The sequence below is a fragment of the Neovison vison genome, chromosome 14 (genome assembly GCF_020171115.1).
Source record: "Neovison vison isolate M4711 chromosome 14, ASM_NN_V1, whole genome shotgun sequence".
In the NCBI taxonomy this organism is placed as follows: domain Eukaryota; kingdom Metazoa; phylum Chordata; class Mammalia; order Carnivora; family Mustelidae; genus Neogale; species Neogale vison.
In genome coordinates this window covers 8772534-8785718 of record NC_058104.1, presented here as the reverse complement: position 1 = coordinate 8785718, position 13185 = coordinate 8772534, and the positions used below count along the sequence as shown (strand labels likewise).

Below are 13185 nucleotides of genomic sequence, written 5' to 3'. Positions count from 1 at the left end.
CTGGATGCGCTCACCCAAGCCGTGAACAGGACCACAGGGGTTAGCGCTTTTCTCCAGGCCACGCGCCTAGTATGTGGCTGAGCCGGGGTCTGAACCCAGACCTGCCCTCCCCGACGACGGCCTTCTCCCAGGACTCAGGTGTCCCAGCCTTCCCACATCCCTCAGACTGTGCCAGCCTCCCACAGACACAGGGACGTGCCCCAGGGAGCGGAGGGGAGGGAGGGAAGCCGAAGGGAAGCACGGGGGTTAGAGACCAGCTGCGGAGAGCTGGAACCTCTTTTATTAACACGGGAACTGCACAGCTAGGACTTCGGCCAGTTGACCTGTAGCCGGTGACCAAGCCCCACACTTAATAGCTTCTCAGGGACCCTCTGAGGGGTTCCCCCTGCTGCCGGCAGGGAAGGGGGCGAGAGAGCAGCAGGGAGCCAGGTGCACACAGCTATTCCTCGAAGAAGGCCAAGGTGAAGTCCCCGGCGGCATCTCCACACCACGGCTCCTCCAGCTGCTCTGGCTCCGTCCCAACATCTTCCAGGAACTGCTCCAGGTCCAGGTCACTGGAGGCGTCACCGTCAGGGGTGACACTTCCAGCCTCCTGAGGACACTTCCAGCCTTCCTTCCCCACCACGGGACAGGCCGCATGATGAGCTGGTGGGGTCAGGTCCTTTGGTACCATTCTAGCTTCTTCATCCTCAGACAAGCTGGTTCCTGAGGCTTTGCTTTGAGGAGCTTTAAATTTTTTCTTAAGGCCTGGATGAAAAAGTGATGAAACTGAGAGTCCTATTAGGCCATTGTGAGATTTTACAAGTCAAACTCCTAAATTCCTATTTCCATAAAGGTTTCTGGGAAAGTTCTCAATAGAAAGAAAATGGGCTTTGGTGTTAGAAAGACCTGGATTCAAGCCATGGATCCAGACATATGCTAGTCATGAGTCTTGAGCAAATTTTAAACCCTTTGGGGCCTTAGTCCCCTTATCTCTAAAATGGCAACTGTCCAGCCATAGAGATATTGAAAGAATTAAAGGGAACCAGCAAGGAGTATCTATCTAGCCAGCTCACAGCAATACTCAACAAATGTCAGGTCCCCCCTCCTCACCATTGTCCTGTCCTTAGATCAAATCCATCAATAACCATTATGTTTCTATAGGGTGTGCTACACTCTCCAATTTGAGATGCCTAATATTTTTTTTTAAGATTTTATTCTTTGAGGGGCATCTGGGTGGCTCAGTGGGTTAAAGCCTCTGCCTTCGGCTCAGGTCATGATCCCAGGGTCTTGGGATCGAGCCCCACATTGGGCTCTCTGCTCAGCAGGGAGCCTGCTTCCTCCTCTCTCTCTCTGCCTGCCTCTCTGCCTACTTGTGATCTCTGTCAAATAAATAAATAAAATCTTAAAAAAAAAAAAAAAGAGACTTTGGCATCTCTATAGCATTTAAAAAAAAAAAAAAAAAGATTTTATTTCTTTGAGAGAGAGACAGACAGACAGAGCACAAGCAGGGAGAGGGAGAAGCAGACACTCAGCTGAGCTGAAGATCACGCCCCCTCCAGGACCTGCAGATCATGACCTGAGCTGAAAGCAGATGCTTAACTTCTGAGTCACCCAGGCGCCCCTAATTTTTGTTCTTTTTAAAAGTAGTGAGAAACTATAAAGTTAAAAAATGATCCAGGAAGGGGAGACTTAGACTTGAACCTCATCCCCCATAGTTCTGCCCAAGCTCTGAGCCTTACCTGGCTGGTCAGGCTCCGATTTCCCATGCCCTTCTTTCCTTCCTATTATGGATACAGGAGGAGCTGCAGATTCATTTCCCAGAGATCTCTTCATCGTCTTCTTTTGCAGGGTCCCATCTCGTCCATTTGCTAGGCCTGCATCACCCCACCCCAACCATGGAGGATATTTGTTTATTTCCCTCCAAATGACAGCTCAGCAAGGGTCCATAGACACTCCCCTCAGTCTCTGCCTGCGTCTTTGCTCATTCTCAGTCAAGGGCGTTCTCTCGATTCCCTCCTTTTCCCCAAATATTTCTCTCTCTCTCTCTTACTCTCTCCAACTGCCCCCCTTCTTTTTTGGTCCTGGACCTTCTTCACCTTGTGTTTTTCCTCATAGCCTCCTTCCTCCAGGAGGTCATCCCGCCTGGCTAAGAATTTAAGACATTCATTCCACCTTTAACCTAAGATTTTATAATCAGAACAGAGAAGCAAGGAGGCTACAGCTTCCCTGATGACACTAGTAGGAATCTTGACTATTTTTGCAGATTTTAGAGCTGAGACAGCCAGTAAGATCCAGTGACCTGCCGGCCCCTCCCACTGTCTGTTTCTGCTCTGCCTCAATGGTACCATGTACCTGTTCCCAGCTGGCTTGCTTACCTCTTGCCTTGGGTTTTTTGGTCTGAATTTTGGCTGGCTTGGGACTGGGCAAAGTTGGGTCCTAAGAATGGGAGAGAAAAATAAGAAAAGATAAATGAAGTCATATAATTAGTGTTTTTAATAGAGTGGGATGCTATGGAAATGTTGAGTGGTTAGGGGAGTCAAATTGAGTTCTGTAGCTTGATCCTGTTTAAATCAATGACAACAAAGACAAAACTGTTCTCCTTCCCATTCTGTTTGGTATTGGTCAGTACAAAGCTTTATAGAGAAAGAAATAAAGTTAGGCCACGAACATGATAAAAAAAACTATTAAAAATCAAATCAATGACTAGACTCTTTAAGTGTTAATCACTTCATAGTACATATAGATTTCAAATAATAATGTTGTATCCCTGAAACCTATAAAGTGTTATAGGCCAATTTTGCCTCAACAAAAAAATAATTTAAAGAGAAAGTAAAAAAAAAACCTCTTTCAGGACTTCCAGTTTCCAGTTCTACATGTAAGAGGTTTAGAAGTCATCACTCTAACAACAAGTAAAAAAACTGAACAGATTGAAAAATCAACAACTCTTTTTATTTTGATCAAAGAGAGAACGGAGTGCCTGGGTTAAGCCTCTGTCTTTGGTTCAGGTCATCATCTCGGAGTCCTGGGCTCAAGCCCCGCATCAGGCTCTTTGCTCAGCAGGGAGCCTGCTTCCCCCTCTCTCTCTGCCTGCCTCTCTGCCTGCTTGTGCTCTCTCTGTCAAATAAAGAAATAAAATCTTAAAAAAAAAAAAAAAGAGGGAAGGACACAGGGCCACCAAACCTCTGTCCTGAAGAGACAGAGAAGCAAATGCAGGAAGTCATATCTTACCAGGGCACAGATTCAGAAGCAGAAGAACCAGCACTTCTCACAAGAACCAGTTCCAGGGCAGAAAAACCTCAACAGTACTAAATAAATTGTTCAGTGCAGACAAGTATGGGAGTTAAAAACACCAGTGTTGCCCAGTCTTACAGTGGCTTCCAGACCTTTATGGGTTTGACCTCCAGGACCATGCTGTCACAGAAAATATCAGAGAAAAGTCCCGTCATGCTTCTGGCAGAAGGAAGAGCAAAGGCAACATTTTGAAATAATAGGCGAGCACTCTCTTCTTCTGAAAAAGGCCTTTTCTCAGGAAAAACTAGTTAACCACAGCCTAATCTACCAAGATATTATCAGAGACTGACTGTCCACGTGGAAGAGAAATATTTAACCCCTGCCACTCTAGCCATCCTGTCCCACCTAATGGGGGGAAAACACTAAGAAACACCACGAAGTTCACAGTCCAGAGCATGGGTTCATTTAAAGACATGAGATCTAGGCTTGCCTGGCTGGTTCAGTTAGAAGTGGATACAACTCTTGATCTCAGGGTTATGAGTTCAAGCCCCACACGGAGTGTAGAGATGACTTAAATAAGTAAAATGTTTTTAAAAAGAAAAAAGACACAAGACCTAGTAGTAGGACCACAGAACACACCCCCTCCCCTGACCTTACCATCACAATACTAAAGGCATATTTAGGGATACCTGGGTAGCTCAGTTTGTTGGGCGTCTGACCCTTGATTTCAGCTTGGGTCATGATCTCAGGGTTGCGGGATCAAGCCCAACTCAAGCTTCACATTCAGCAGAGAGTCTGCTTAATAGTCTCACTCCCCCTGCCCCTACCCCCACTGGTGCTCTTCTCCTCCTCCCCGGCCAAAATAAATAAAGAAATCTAAAAATAAATAAATAAAGGCATATTTACCACCATTTCTTTTACCTGGTATATTGTGTCTGGCAATCAGTAAAAAACTACAAGATGCACCAAAAAGCAAAAAAAAAAAAACAAAAAAAACGGGGGGGGTGGGGGGACCTGCCTGGGTGGCTCAGTGGGTTAAAGCCTCTGCCTTCAGCTCAGGTCGTAATCTCAGGGTCCTGGGATTGAGCCCCGCATCAGGCTCTCTGCTCAGCGGGAAGCCTGCTTCTCCCTCATTCTCTGCCTGCCTCTCTGCCTACTTGTGATCTCTCTCTCTGTCAAATAAATAAATAAAATCTTTTTTAAAAACCCACAATTTGAACAGACATAACAAATATCAAAACAGGACATGGCATGGAATTATCAGATTGGAATGAAATCAAAGATGATTAAAATGTAAAGGGCTCTAATGGATAAAGTAGCATGCAAGAACAGATGGGCGATGTAAGCAGAAAGATAAAAATCCTGAGAAAGAATAGAAAGGAAGTGCTAGAGATCAAAAACACTGTAAGAGAAATGAAGAAAACGCCTTTGGTGGGCTTACTAGTGGACTGAATCCCTGAGCTTGAGGTTATCTCAACAGAAACCTTCAAAGCTGAAAAGCAAAGGAAAAAAAAAAAAAAAGACTGAAAAGAAGAAAAAGAACATCATATCCAAGAATTGTGGGACAGCTGTAAAATGTGTAATGTATGCACAATGGGGATACCAGAAGGAGAAGGAAAAAAGAAAGAAACCCAAGAAAGGCAATAATGACTGAGAAGTTTCTCAAATTAATGTCAGACACCGAACTACAGATTCGGGAATCTTGGGGAACACCCAGAGGATAAATGCCAAACAGCCCCATGCAGGTGTGTTATTTTCAAACTATAGAAGATCAAAGATAAGGAAAAAGCCCTGCGGATTAAGGAGTATACTTGTTGTGATGAGCACTGATGATGTATGAAGTGCTGAATCACTAGATAGTATACCTGAAACTAATATTACACTGTATGTTAACTACCTGGAATTTAATAACTTTTAAAAAAAAGGAAAAAAGAAAAAGAAAAAGCCTTGGAAGAAGCCAAAGAAAAAGAATACCTTACCTGATATGCTAAGGAAGGGGAGAAAATGGAATCATATAAAATGCTCAGTTAAAGCCACTTGTGGGGTGGGGAGGGGCACCTGGGTGGCCCAGTCGGTTAAGCATCCAACTCTTATGTTTTGGCTCAGGTCATGATCTCAAGATCATGAGATCAAGCCCCGAGTCAGAGGCCACCCTGAGCATGTACCCTGCTTAAGATTCTCTCTCTCCCTCTCCCTCTGCCCTTCCCCACCACTTGAACACACACTGTCTCTCTCTCTCTCTCTAAAAACAAAACAAAACAAAACAAGACAAAAAAATCATTTGGGGGGGTGCCTGCCTGGCTCAGCTGGTAGAGCATGAGACTCCTGATCTTGGGGATTGTAAGTTCAAGACCCACACTGTGTGTAGAGATTAGTTAAAAAATAAAATCTTTTTTAAAGACCCAAAAACTTGGCTGGAAAAGAATGAAAAACAAAAATGGACACAGTTAGAATATCAGGAAAGACATAGTTGAATTCAACAACAGTACCAATCAACTGGATATAAGTAACATCTACAAATTACTTTGTTATATTCAACAACAGCAGAATACATATTCTTCTCAAGCTCACATGGAGCATTCACCAAGACTGATCGCATTCTGAGCCATAAAACAAAACTTAAACAAAATTTAACATACTTAAAAGACTAGAAATCATAGTGTCTGCTCCCAAACCACAACAGAGTTAAACAAGTTATCAGTAACAGAAAGATAACTAAAAAGTCCCCAAATAATAAAGATTAAAAAACACACTTCTAAGTAACACATGGGTCAAAGAAGAAATCACAAGATACTGAACTAAATCACAAAATATTGAACTAAATGAAATGTAAAATATAAATTAAATCAAAAATAAAACAATTTATTAAAATTTGTGGGACACAAAAAAAGCAGTACTTCGAGAAAAATTTAGCTCTGAACACATACATTAGAAAGGAAGAAAGACCTAGGGGTGACGGGGTGGCTCAGTGGGTTGAGCCGCTGCCTTCGGCTCAGGTCATGATCTCAGGGTCCTGGGATCGAGTTCTGCATCAGGCTCTCGGCTCAGCAGAGAGCCTGCTTCCCTCTCCCTCTCTTTCTGCCTGCCTCTCTACCTACTTGTGATCTCTGTCAAATAAATAAATAAAATAAAATAAAATAAATACCTTTTTAAAAAAATAAAAGAAGGAAGACCTAAAATCAGCAGTCTAAGTTTCAGTCTTGGGAAACTTGGGAAAAAGAAGAGTAAGTTAAATACAAAGTGAGCTGAAGAAAAGAAATAATAAGAATTGGAGCAGAGGGGCGCCTGGGTGGCTCAGTGGGTTAAAGCCTCTGCCTTCGGCTCGGGTCATGATCTCAGGGTCCTGGGATCGAGCCCCGCATCGGGCTCTCTGCTCAGCAGGGAGCCTGCTTCCTCCTCTCTCTCTGCCTGCCTCTCTGCCTACTTGTGATCTCTCTGTCAATAAATAAATAAAATCTTTAAAAAAATTAAAAAAAAAAAGAATTGGAGCAGAAATTGATGAGGTTATGAGAACAGGAAATTCGTAGAGAAAATCAATGAAACAAAAGAGCTGATTTTTTAAAAAGATCAATAAAACTGATAAGCCTCTAGTCAAACTAAGAAAAAGAGAGATAGGAAACAAATTAGTAATATTGGAAAATATACTACAGAGTCCCTGAACATTAAAAGAATAATAAAGGAATACTACAGATAATTCTATGCAAACAAATTTGATAACCAAGAGGAAATGGACCAATTCCTTAAAAGATATAATCTGTCTAAATTCACACAAGAAGAAACAGACAATCTGAATAGGTCTATATCTATTAACAAAATTGAATCAGTAACTAGTAATCAACCTTCCAAGACAGAAAGCACCAGACTTATGGGTTCACTGGTGAATTCCACCAAACATTTAGGGAAGAAATTGTGCCTATTCTCCATAACCTCTTTCAGAGAAAAGAAGCAGACAATATTTCCTAATTCTATGAGGCCACCATTACAAAACCAGACAAAGACATTACAAGAAAACCACAGACCAATGTATCTGATGAAAAGAGATACAAAAATCCTCAACAAAATATTACTAAATTAAATCCAACAATGTACAAACAGAAGTATATACCGTGAACAAATGGGATTTATTCAATGCATGCAAGACTTCTCTGACATTTGAAAATCAATGAATGTAATCCATCACATTAGTGGGCTAAAAAAGAAAAATCACATGATCATAACAATAGATACAGAAAAAGTGTTTGACAAAATCCAATACCCATTCATGGTCGAAACTCTCAGTAAACAAGGAAGAGAGGGTAACTTCCTCAACTTGACAAAGAACATCTACAAAAAAACTAAAATTGGGGGTGCCTCGGTGGCTCAGTGGGTTTAGCCTCTGCCTTCGGCTCAGGTCATGATCTCGGGGTCCTGGGATCAAGCCCTGTATAGGGCTCTCTGCTCAGTGGGGAGCCTGTTCCTCCCTTTCTCTCTGCCTGCCTCTCTGCCTACTTGTGATCTCACTCTCTCTTTCTCTCTCTGTCAAATAAATAAAAAAATCTTTAAAAAAAAAAAACCAATATCATACTTAATGCTGAGAAACGAGAAGACTTCCCCCTAAGATCAGGAACAAAGGAAGGACGTTCCCTCTCATCAATCCTTTTCAACACCATATTGGAAGTTCTAAGTAATGTAGTTAGACAAAAAGAAATAAAAGATATAGATATTGGGAAGAAATACAGTTGACCCTTAAACAATGCAGGGGTTAGGGATACTGACCCCTCACACAGTGGAAAATTTGTATATAACTTTTGACTCCCCCAAAACTTAACTATTAATAGCCTACTCTTGACTGGAAGTCTTACCAATAACACAGATGATTCACATGTATTTTGTACATTATATGTATTATATGCCATATTCTTACAATAAAGGTGGAGAAAAGAAAATATTCAAATCATAAGGAAGAGAAAATGTACTTACAATACTGCACTATATTTATGGGGGGAAAATCCACCTATAAGTGGAACCACATAGTTCAAACCTGTTCAAGGATCAACTGTAAAACTGTCTTTGTTTGCAGATAACATAATCACCAAATAGAAAAATCCAAGAGAATCATCAAAAACTCCAGAACTAACAAACATTAATAGTAGGCTGCATGTTCATATATAAAAGTCTGTCACATTCTTATATACCAGCAATGAACAAGTAGAATTTGACATTAAAAACACAATACCACTTATAGTAGCACCAAAAAATTTAAATACTTAGGTATAATTTTAACAAGATATGTGCAAGATCTATATGAGTAAAGTTACAAAAATTCTCATTAATAAAATCAAAGAATTAAACAGATATTCCATGTTTGTGGATAGGAAAAGTTCATTATTGTCAACAGTTAATGTCTCCAGCCTGATAGAGTCAATGCAATTCCAAACAAAATCCTAGCAAGTTATTTTGTAGGTATCAACAAACTGATTCTACAGTTATATAGAAAGGCAAAAGACCCAGAATAGCCAACACAATATTGAAGAAGGACAAAGCTGGAGGACTGACCCTAGCCAACTTTAAGACTTATTATAAAGCAACTGTAATCAAGACAATGTAGAATTGGAAAAAAAAAAAAAAAGGGGTCAATGAGACAGAATAGAGTGCCCCAAAATAGACCCACATAAAAATAGTCAGCTGATCTTTTGACAAGAGAGCAAAGGCAATAACAGTCTTTTCAACAAATATGCTTGAAAAACCAGACATCCACATGCAAAAAAATGAACCTAGACATAGGCCTTACACTCTTCACAAAAATTTACTCAAAATGTATTATAGATCTAATGTAAAAAATGTAAAACTATAAAACTCCTGGAAAACAACATAGAAGAAAAGGTAGATAACCTTGGGTATGGCAATGACTTTTTATATACAACACCAAAGGCATGATCCAAGAAAGAAACAATTCATAGACTAACCTCATTAAAATTAAAACCGTCCGTTCTGCAAAAGACAATGGGAAGAGAACGAGGAAACCAGCCACCAACTGGGAGAAAATATTGGTGAAAGACACATTTGATTAAGGACTGTTATCTAAACACAAACAACTCATAAAACTCAACAATAAAGAAAATAACCCAATTAAATAAATGGACCAAACACTTCAGTGGGCACGTCACCAAAGAAGATATAGATATGGCCAATGGGATTATGAAAAGATGCTCCAGATCATATGTTATCAGGGAAATGCAAATTAAAACAACAATGAGGGGCACCTGGGTGGCTCAGTGGGTTAAAGCCTCTGCCTCCAGCTCAGGTCATGATCCCAGGGTCCTGGTATGGAGCCCCGCATCGGGCTCTTTGCTAGGTAAGGAGCCTGTTTCCCCCTCTCTCTCTCTGTCTGCCTCTCTGCCTACTTGTGATCTTTCTCTCTGTCAAATAAATAAATAAACTCTTTAAAAATAAATAAATTAATTAAAACAACAATGAAATACCACTGCATACCTATTAGAATGGCTAACATCTGGAACATTGATAACACCAAATACTAACAAGGATGTAAAACAACAAAAAAATCTCATTCAGGGACGCCTGGGTGGCTCAGTAGGTTGAGCCTCTGCCTTCCACTCAGGTCATGATCTCAGGGTCCTGGTATCGAGCCCCACATCGGGCTCTCTGCTCAGCGGGGAACCTGTGTCCCCCCCCCACCTCTGCCTGCCTCTCTGCCTACGTCTGATCTCTCTCTCAGTCAAAAAAAAAAAAATCTCATTCAGTGCTGATAGGAACGCAAAATGGTATAGTCACTTTGGAAGACAGTCTGTTCTCTTACAAAACTAAGCATCCTCTTACCATACAATCCAAGCAATCAAGCTCCTTGGTATTTACCCAAAGGAACTGAAAGCTTATGTTCTCACAAAAACCTGTATGCAGCTGTTCATAGCAGCTTTATTCATAATTGTCCAAATTTGGAAGTAACGAAGACGTCTTTCAGTAAGTGAATGGATAAATAAATATGGTACATCCAGAAAATGGAAAAATTTAGAGGAAAAAAAAAGATACAAGCTATCCAACCATGAAAAGTCACAAAGGAAACGTGAATGTATATTTCTCAGAAACCAGTCTGAAAAGGATATGCATGCATGAATCCAACTGTATGACGTTCTTGAGAGGGCAAAACTACTGAAACAATAAAAAGATCAGTTGTTGTCGGGGGTGACAGGGAGAGGGGTGAATAGGTAGAGCACACAGGATTTTTAGGGCTGTGAAAATATTCTGTATGATGCTACAGTGATGTACACATATTGTCTATCTTTGTCCAAATCCACAGAATATGACAACTCCAAGATTGAACTCTAATGTAAACAATGGACTTTGGGTGATTACAATGTGCCAGGGTAGGTTCATCAACAAACAGACACACCACTCTGCGGGGAGTGTTGATAATGGGAAAGGCTATGCATGTGTGCAGGCAGGAGGCATATGGGAACTCCCTGTACTTTTCTCTCAATTTTGCTGGGAACCTAAAACTACCCTCTAAAAAAGTCTTTTTAAGTACTTTTTAAAAATCTGTATTTCAGGCTCGGGCGCCTGGGTGGCTCAGTGGGTTAAAGCATCCAACTCTTGGTTTTGGCTCAGGTCACGATCTCAGGGTCATGAGATCAAGCCCTGCATTGGGCTCGCACTCAGCAAGGGGTCTGCTTGGGATTCTCTCTCCCTCTCTTTCTGCCCCTCTCTCCCACACACACAGTCTCTCTTTCTCTTAAATAAAGAAATCTTTTTAAAAAAATTTTTAAATCTATATTTCATGTTTAAAAAAAAAAAAGCATAAGGAGGCAAGTGAATGAATATTAAGCCACTTAAGATTAAGGGTCCACACAAGGGAAGACAGACAGTGAAGAGAGGCAAACTGCTATTCTCTGAAATGGCTCCAAGAAGAACCAAACCGCTATATTAAGATCTGAGATGATCATCAAGAAATAAGTTCCTGGAAATGTGAGATATTAGAGAGAGTAACTGAGGAAAGAAGAGAGTCGCCTTCCCTGAAGACCCCTGAGAGATAAGACCAGGTAGGGAGCGCCACCCTAAGGTGGGCACAGGATGGTTCCCTACTAAATAGAAACCCATGCCAACCAGATGTCCTACAGGAATCTCCTAAAAGCCATCCTCAAGATCAAATCTTGATCAATCTTACTTTTTTCTCTTCCTCCTCCTCCATCTCCTCCGCCTCCAACTCTGAATCTTCCTCTTCTTTCCCCAGGCAGGAATCTGGGCTGCTAGCCCCAGAGTGCCTTAAGTCTAGAACAGGAATAGGAAGGAAAAGCTAAAGAACGGATCCAATACATTAGATGATGAGTTAAAAGTGCTAATCCCGGAGAAGCAGTCTTCTAACTCTGCCTTTCACGTCCCAGTGGTCTTTTTTCCATAAAACATGGCCCTAGAGTATCACGGCTCCACCGTTTCCAAAGTCCCATCACTCCTCAACATGCACCCTCCCTCCCCACCTCTTTTTCCTTCCATTTCTCTCTTCCCCCATCCCTCTATCCATCCACCCACCCTGGACACTCGGTCAATGGCATTCATGGACAGCCTCCTATTAGAGAATCCAGAACTAGGTGGATGACATTGGATACAAAATAAAGGTTCAGTTGCTGCCCTCATGAAGGACCTCCCTCTCTATGTCCTCTCCTCACCTCCCTCTCTAGTCCTCATCCTCCTACTGATCCTACCTTTTCCTTCCCCACTTCTGTCAGATCCATTATATCGGCTCCGGAAACCAAACAAATTAACCCGTTCCTAAGGGAACCAAGAAATAAAGGCATCAACCACTATCTCCCGGGGACGATTTTTGCCCTCTGCCTTTAAGACTTTAGTTATGGACTTTATATTCATATTCTATACCATTTTTATCTGAAGTTTGTGTTCTGTTTATCTCAATTTCTGTGAAGATCGACTATATATTATAATATTATCTTTACATTATTTTTATATTATGTTATATAATTATATGCTCTATTATTATAATCTCTTTTTTCCACTTTTTTAAAGAATTCAGTCTGTCATTCTCCACCACACCCCCAAAGGCAGAATTTGAGGATAAACACTGACCCTGCATAAAAGAGAAGTTAAGGCACATTCATCTGAGATCTAAAGTTAAATAGGGAGGTAGGATGCCTCCTACTACAAAATGTCTCTCTGTGGGATGAGAGAGGATCCTATTTGTCCAAGGGTAGGGGAAGCAATAAGTGATTTAAGGAGTCAAGGGAATCTGACCTGGGAAGCAAAGACTAATTCTAAGACTAAGACTGGATGATGGGGAAAGACAAGCCACTTTTTTTGTAGTACAGAGTATATGGTTTGCTTTGTGTCCCAAGTCCCAGGGTGGAGCAGGTGTGTGGTCTGAACGTTCTCCCACCTGAATACTGATCTGTTCTGCCTCTTGAGCCATTGTCAGGGCTGCTCCCAGCTTCTGGTTGCAGTCCTTGTTCCTGCACTTTTTCTGAAATAGAAGAAGATTAAGGTTAATGATGAATATTAAAGAAGTGACTCCAACATACTGCCACTCACCAGACAGGATCTTTAAACACTTTTATTTCCAGTTCCTGGTATTGATAAGATACTCCTATTCTTAATATTTTGCGCTTAGAGACATAATCTCCCTTTATTTCCCCATAACAAACCTGGTATCAATTGCTAGCAATACAGTCAACCAATATTTTGGTGTCCTCTCCACAGTAAATCCCATGTACATTTGGAGAGGCAAGATTAAGGGAGCTCAAGCTTCTCACAAACTTCTTCAAATCCAGATGCTTGGTTTAATACTGCCTGATTTTTTAAGGCCCCCAGAGGGGCCGGGCCTATGCTCATTTTTAAGGCTGGTTGAAACTAAAGAGCTTATAGGCAGGAAACATTATTTAGTTCATTCATTGGTTCTCAACCAGGGGAGGTTTTTGCCTCCTAGAAGATATTTGGTGATGTCTAGAGACAATTTTTTATGGTGGTCACAAC

General features: G+C 41.3%; 1 protein-coding gene across 9 annotated transcripts in view; it reads right to left on the bottom strand.

Moving 5' to 3' along the window:
• Window positions 1–258: 258 nt before the first annotated feature.
• ZCWPW1 (zinc finger CW-type and PWWP domain containing 1) overlaps window positions 259–13185 on the bottom strand; it is a 34156-nt gene continuing 21229 nt past the window's right edge. For all 9 annotated transcript variants that reach the window (XM_044232972.1, XM_044232971.1, XM_044232970.1 and 6 more), the window contains 6 exons: window positions 12593–12676; window positions 11907–11973; window positions 11372–11475; window positions 2358–2418; window positions 1722–1856; window positions 259–747 (listed from right to left, as the gene is read on the bottom strand). In XM_044232972.1, the coding sequence (XP_044088907.1) occupies window positions 440–747; window positions 1722–1856; window positions 2358–2418; window positions 11372–11475; window positions 11907–11973; window positions 12593–12676 (759 nt within the window). In that variant the 3' untranslated portion in view covers window positions 259–439. The remainder of the gene's footprint in view (window positions 748–1721; window positions 1857–2357; window positions 2419–11371; window positions 11476–11906; window positions 11974–12592; window positions 12677–13185) is intronic.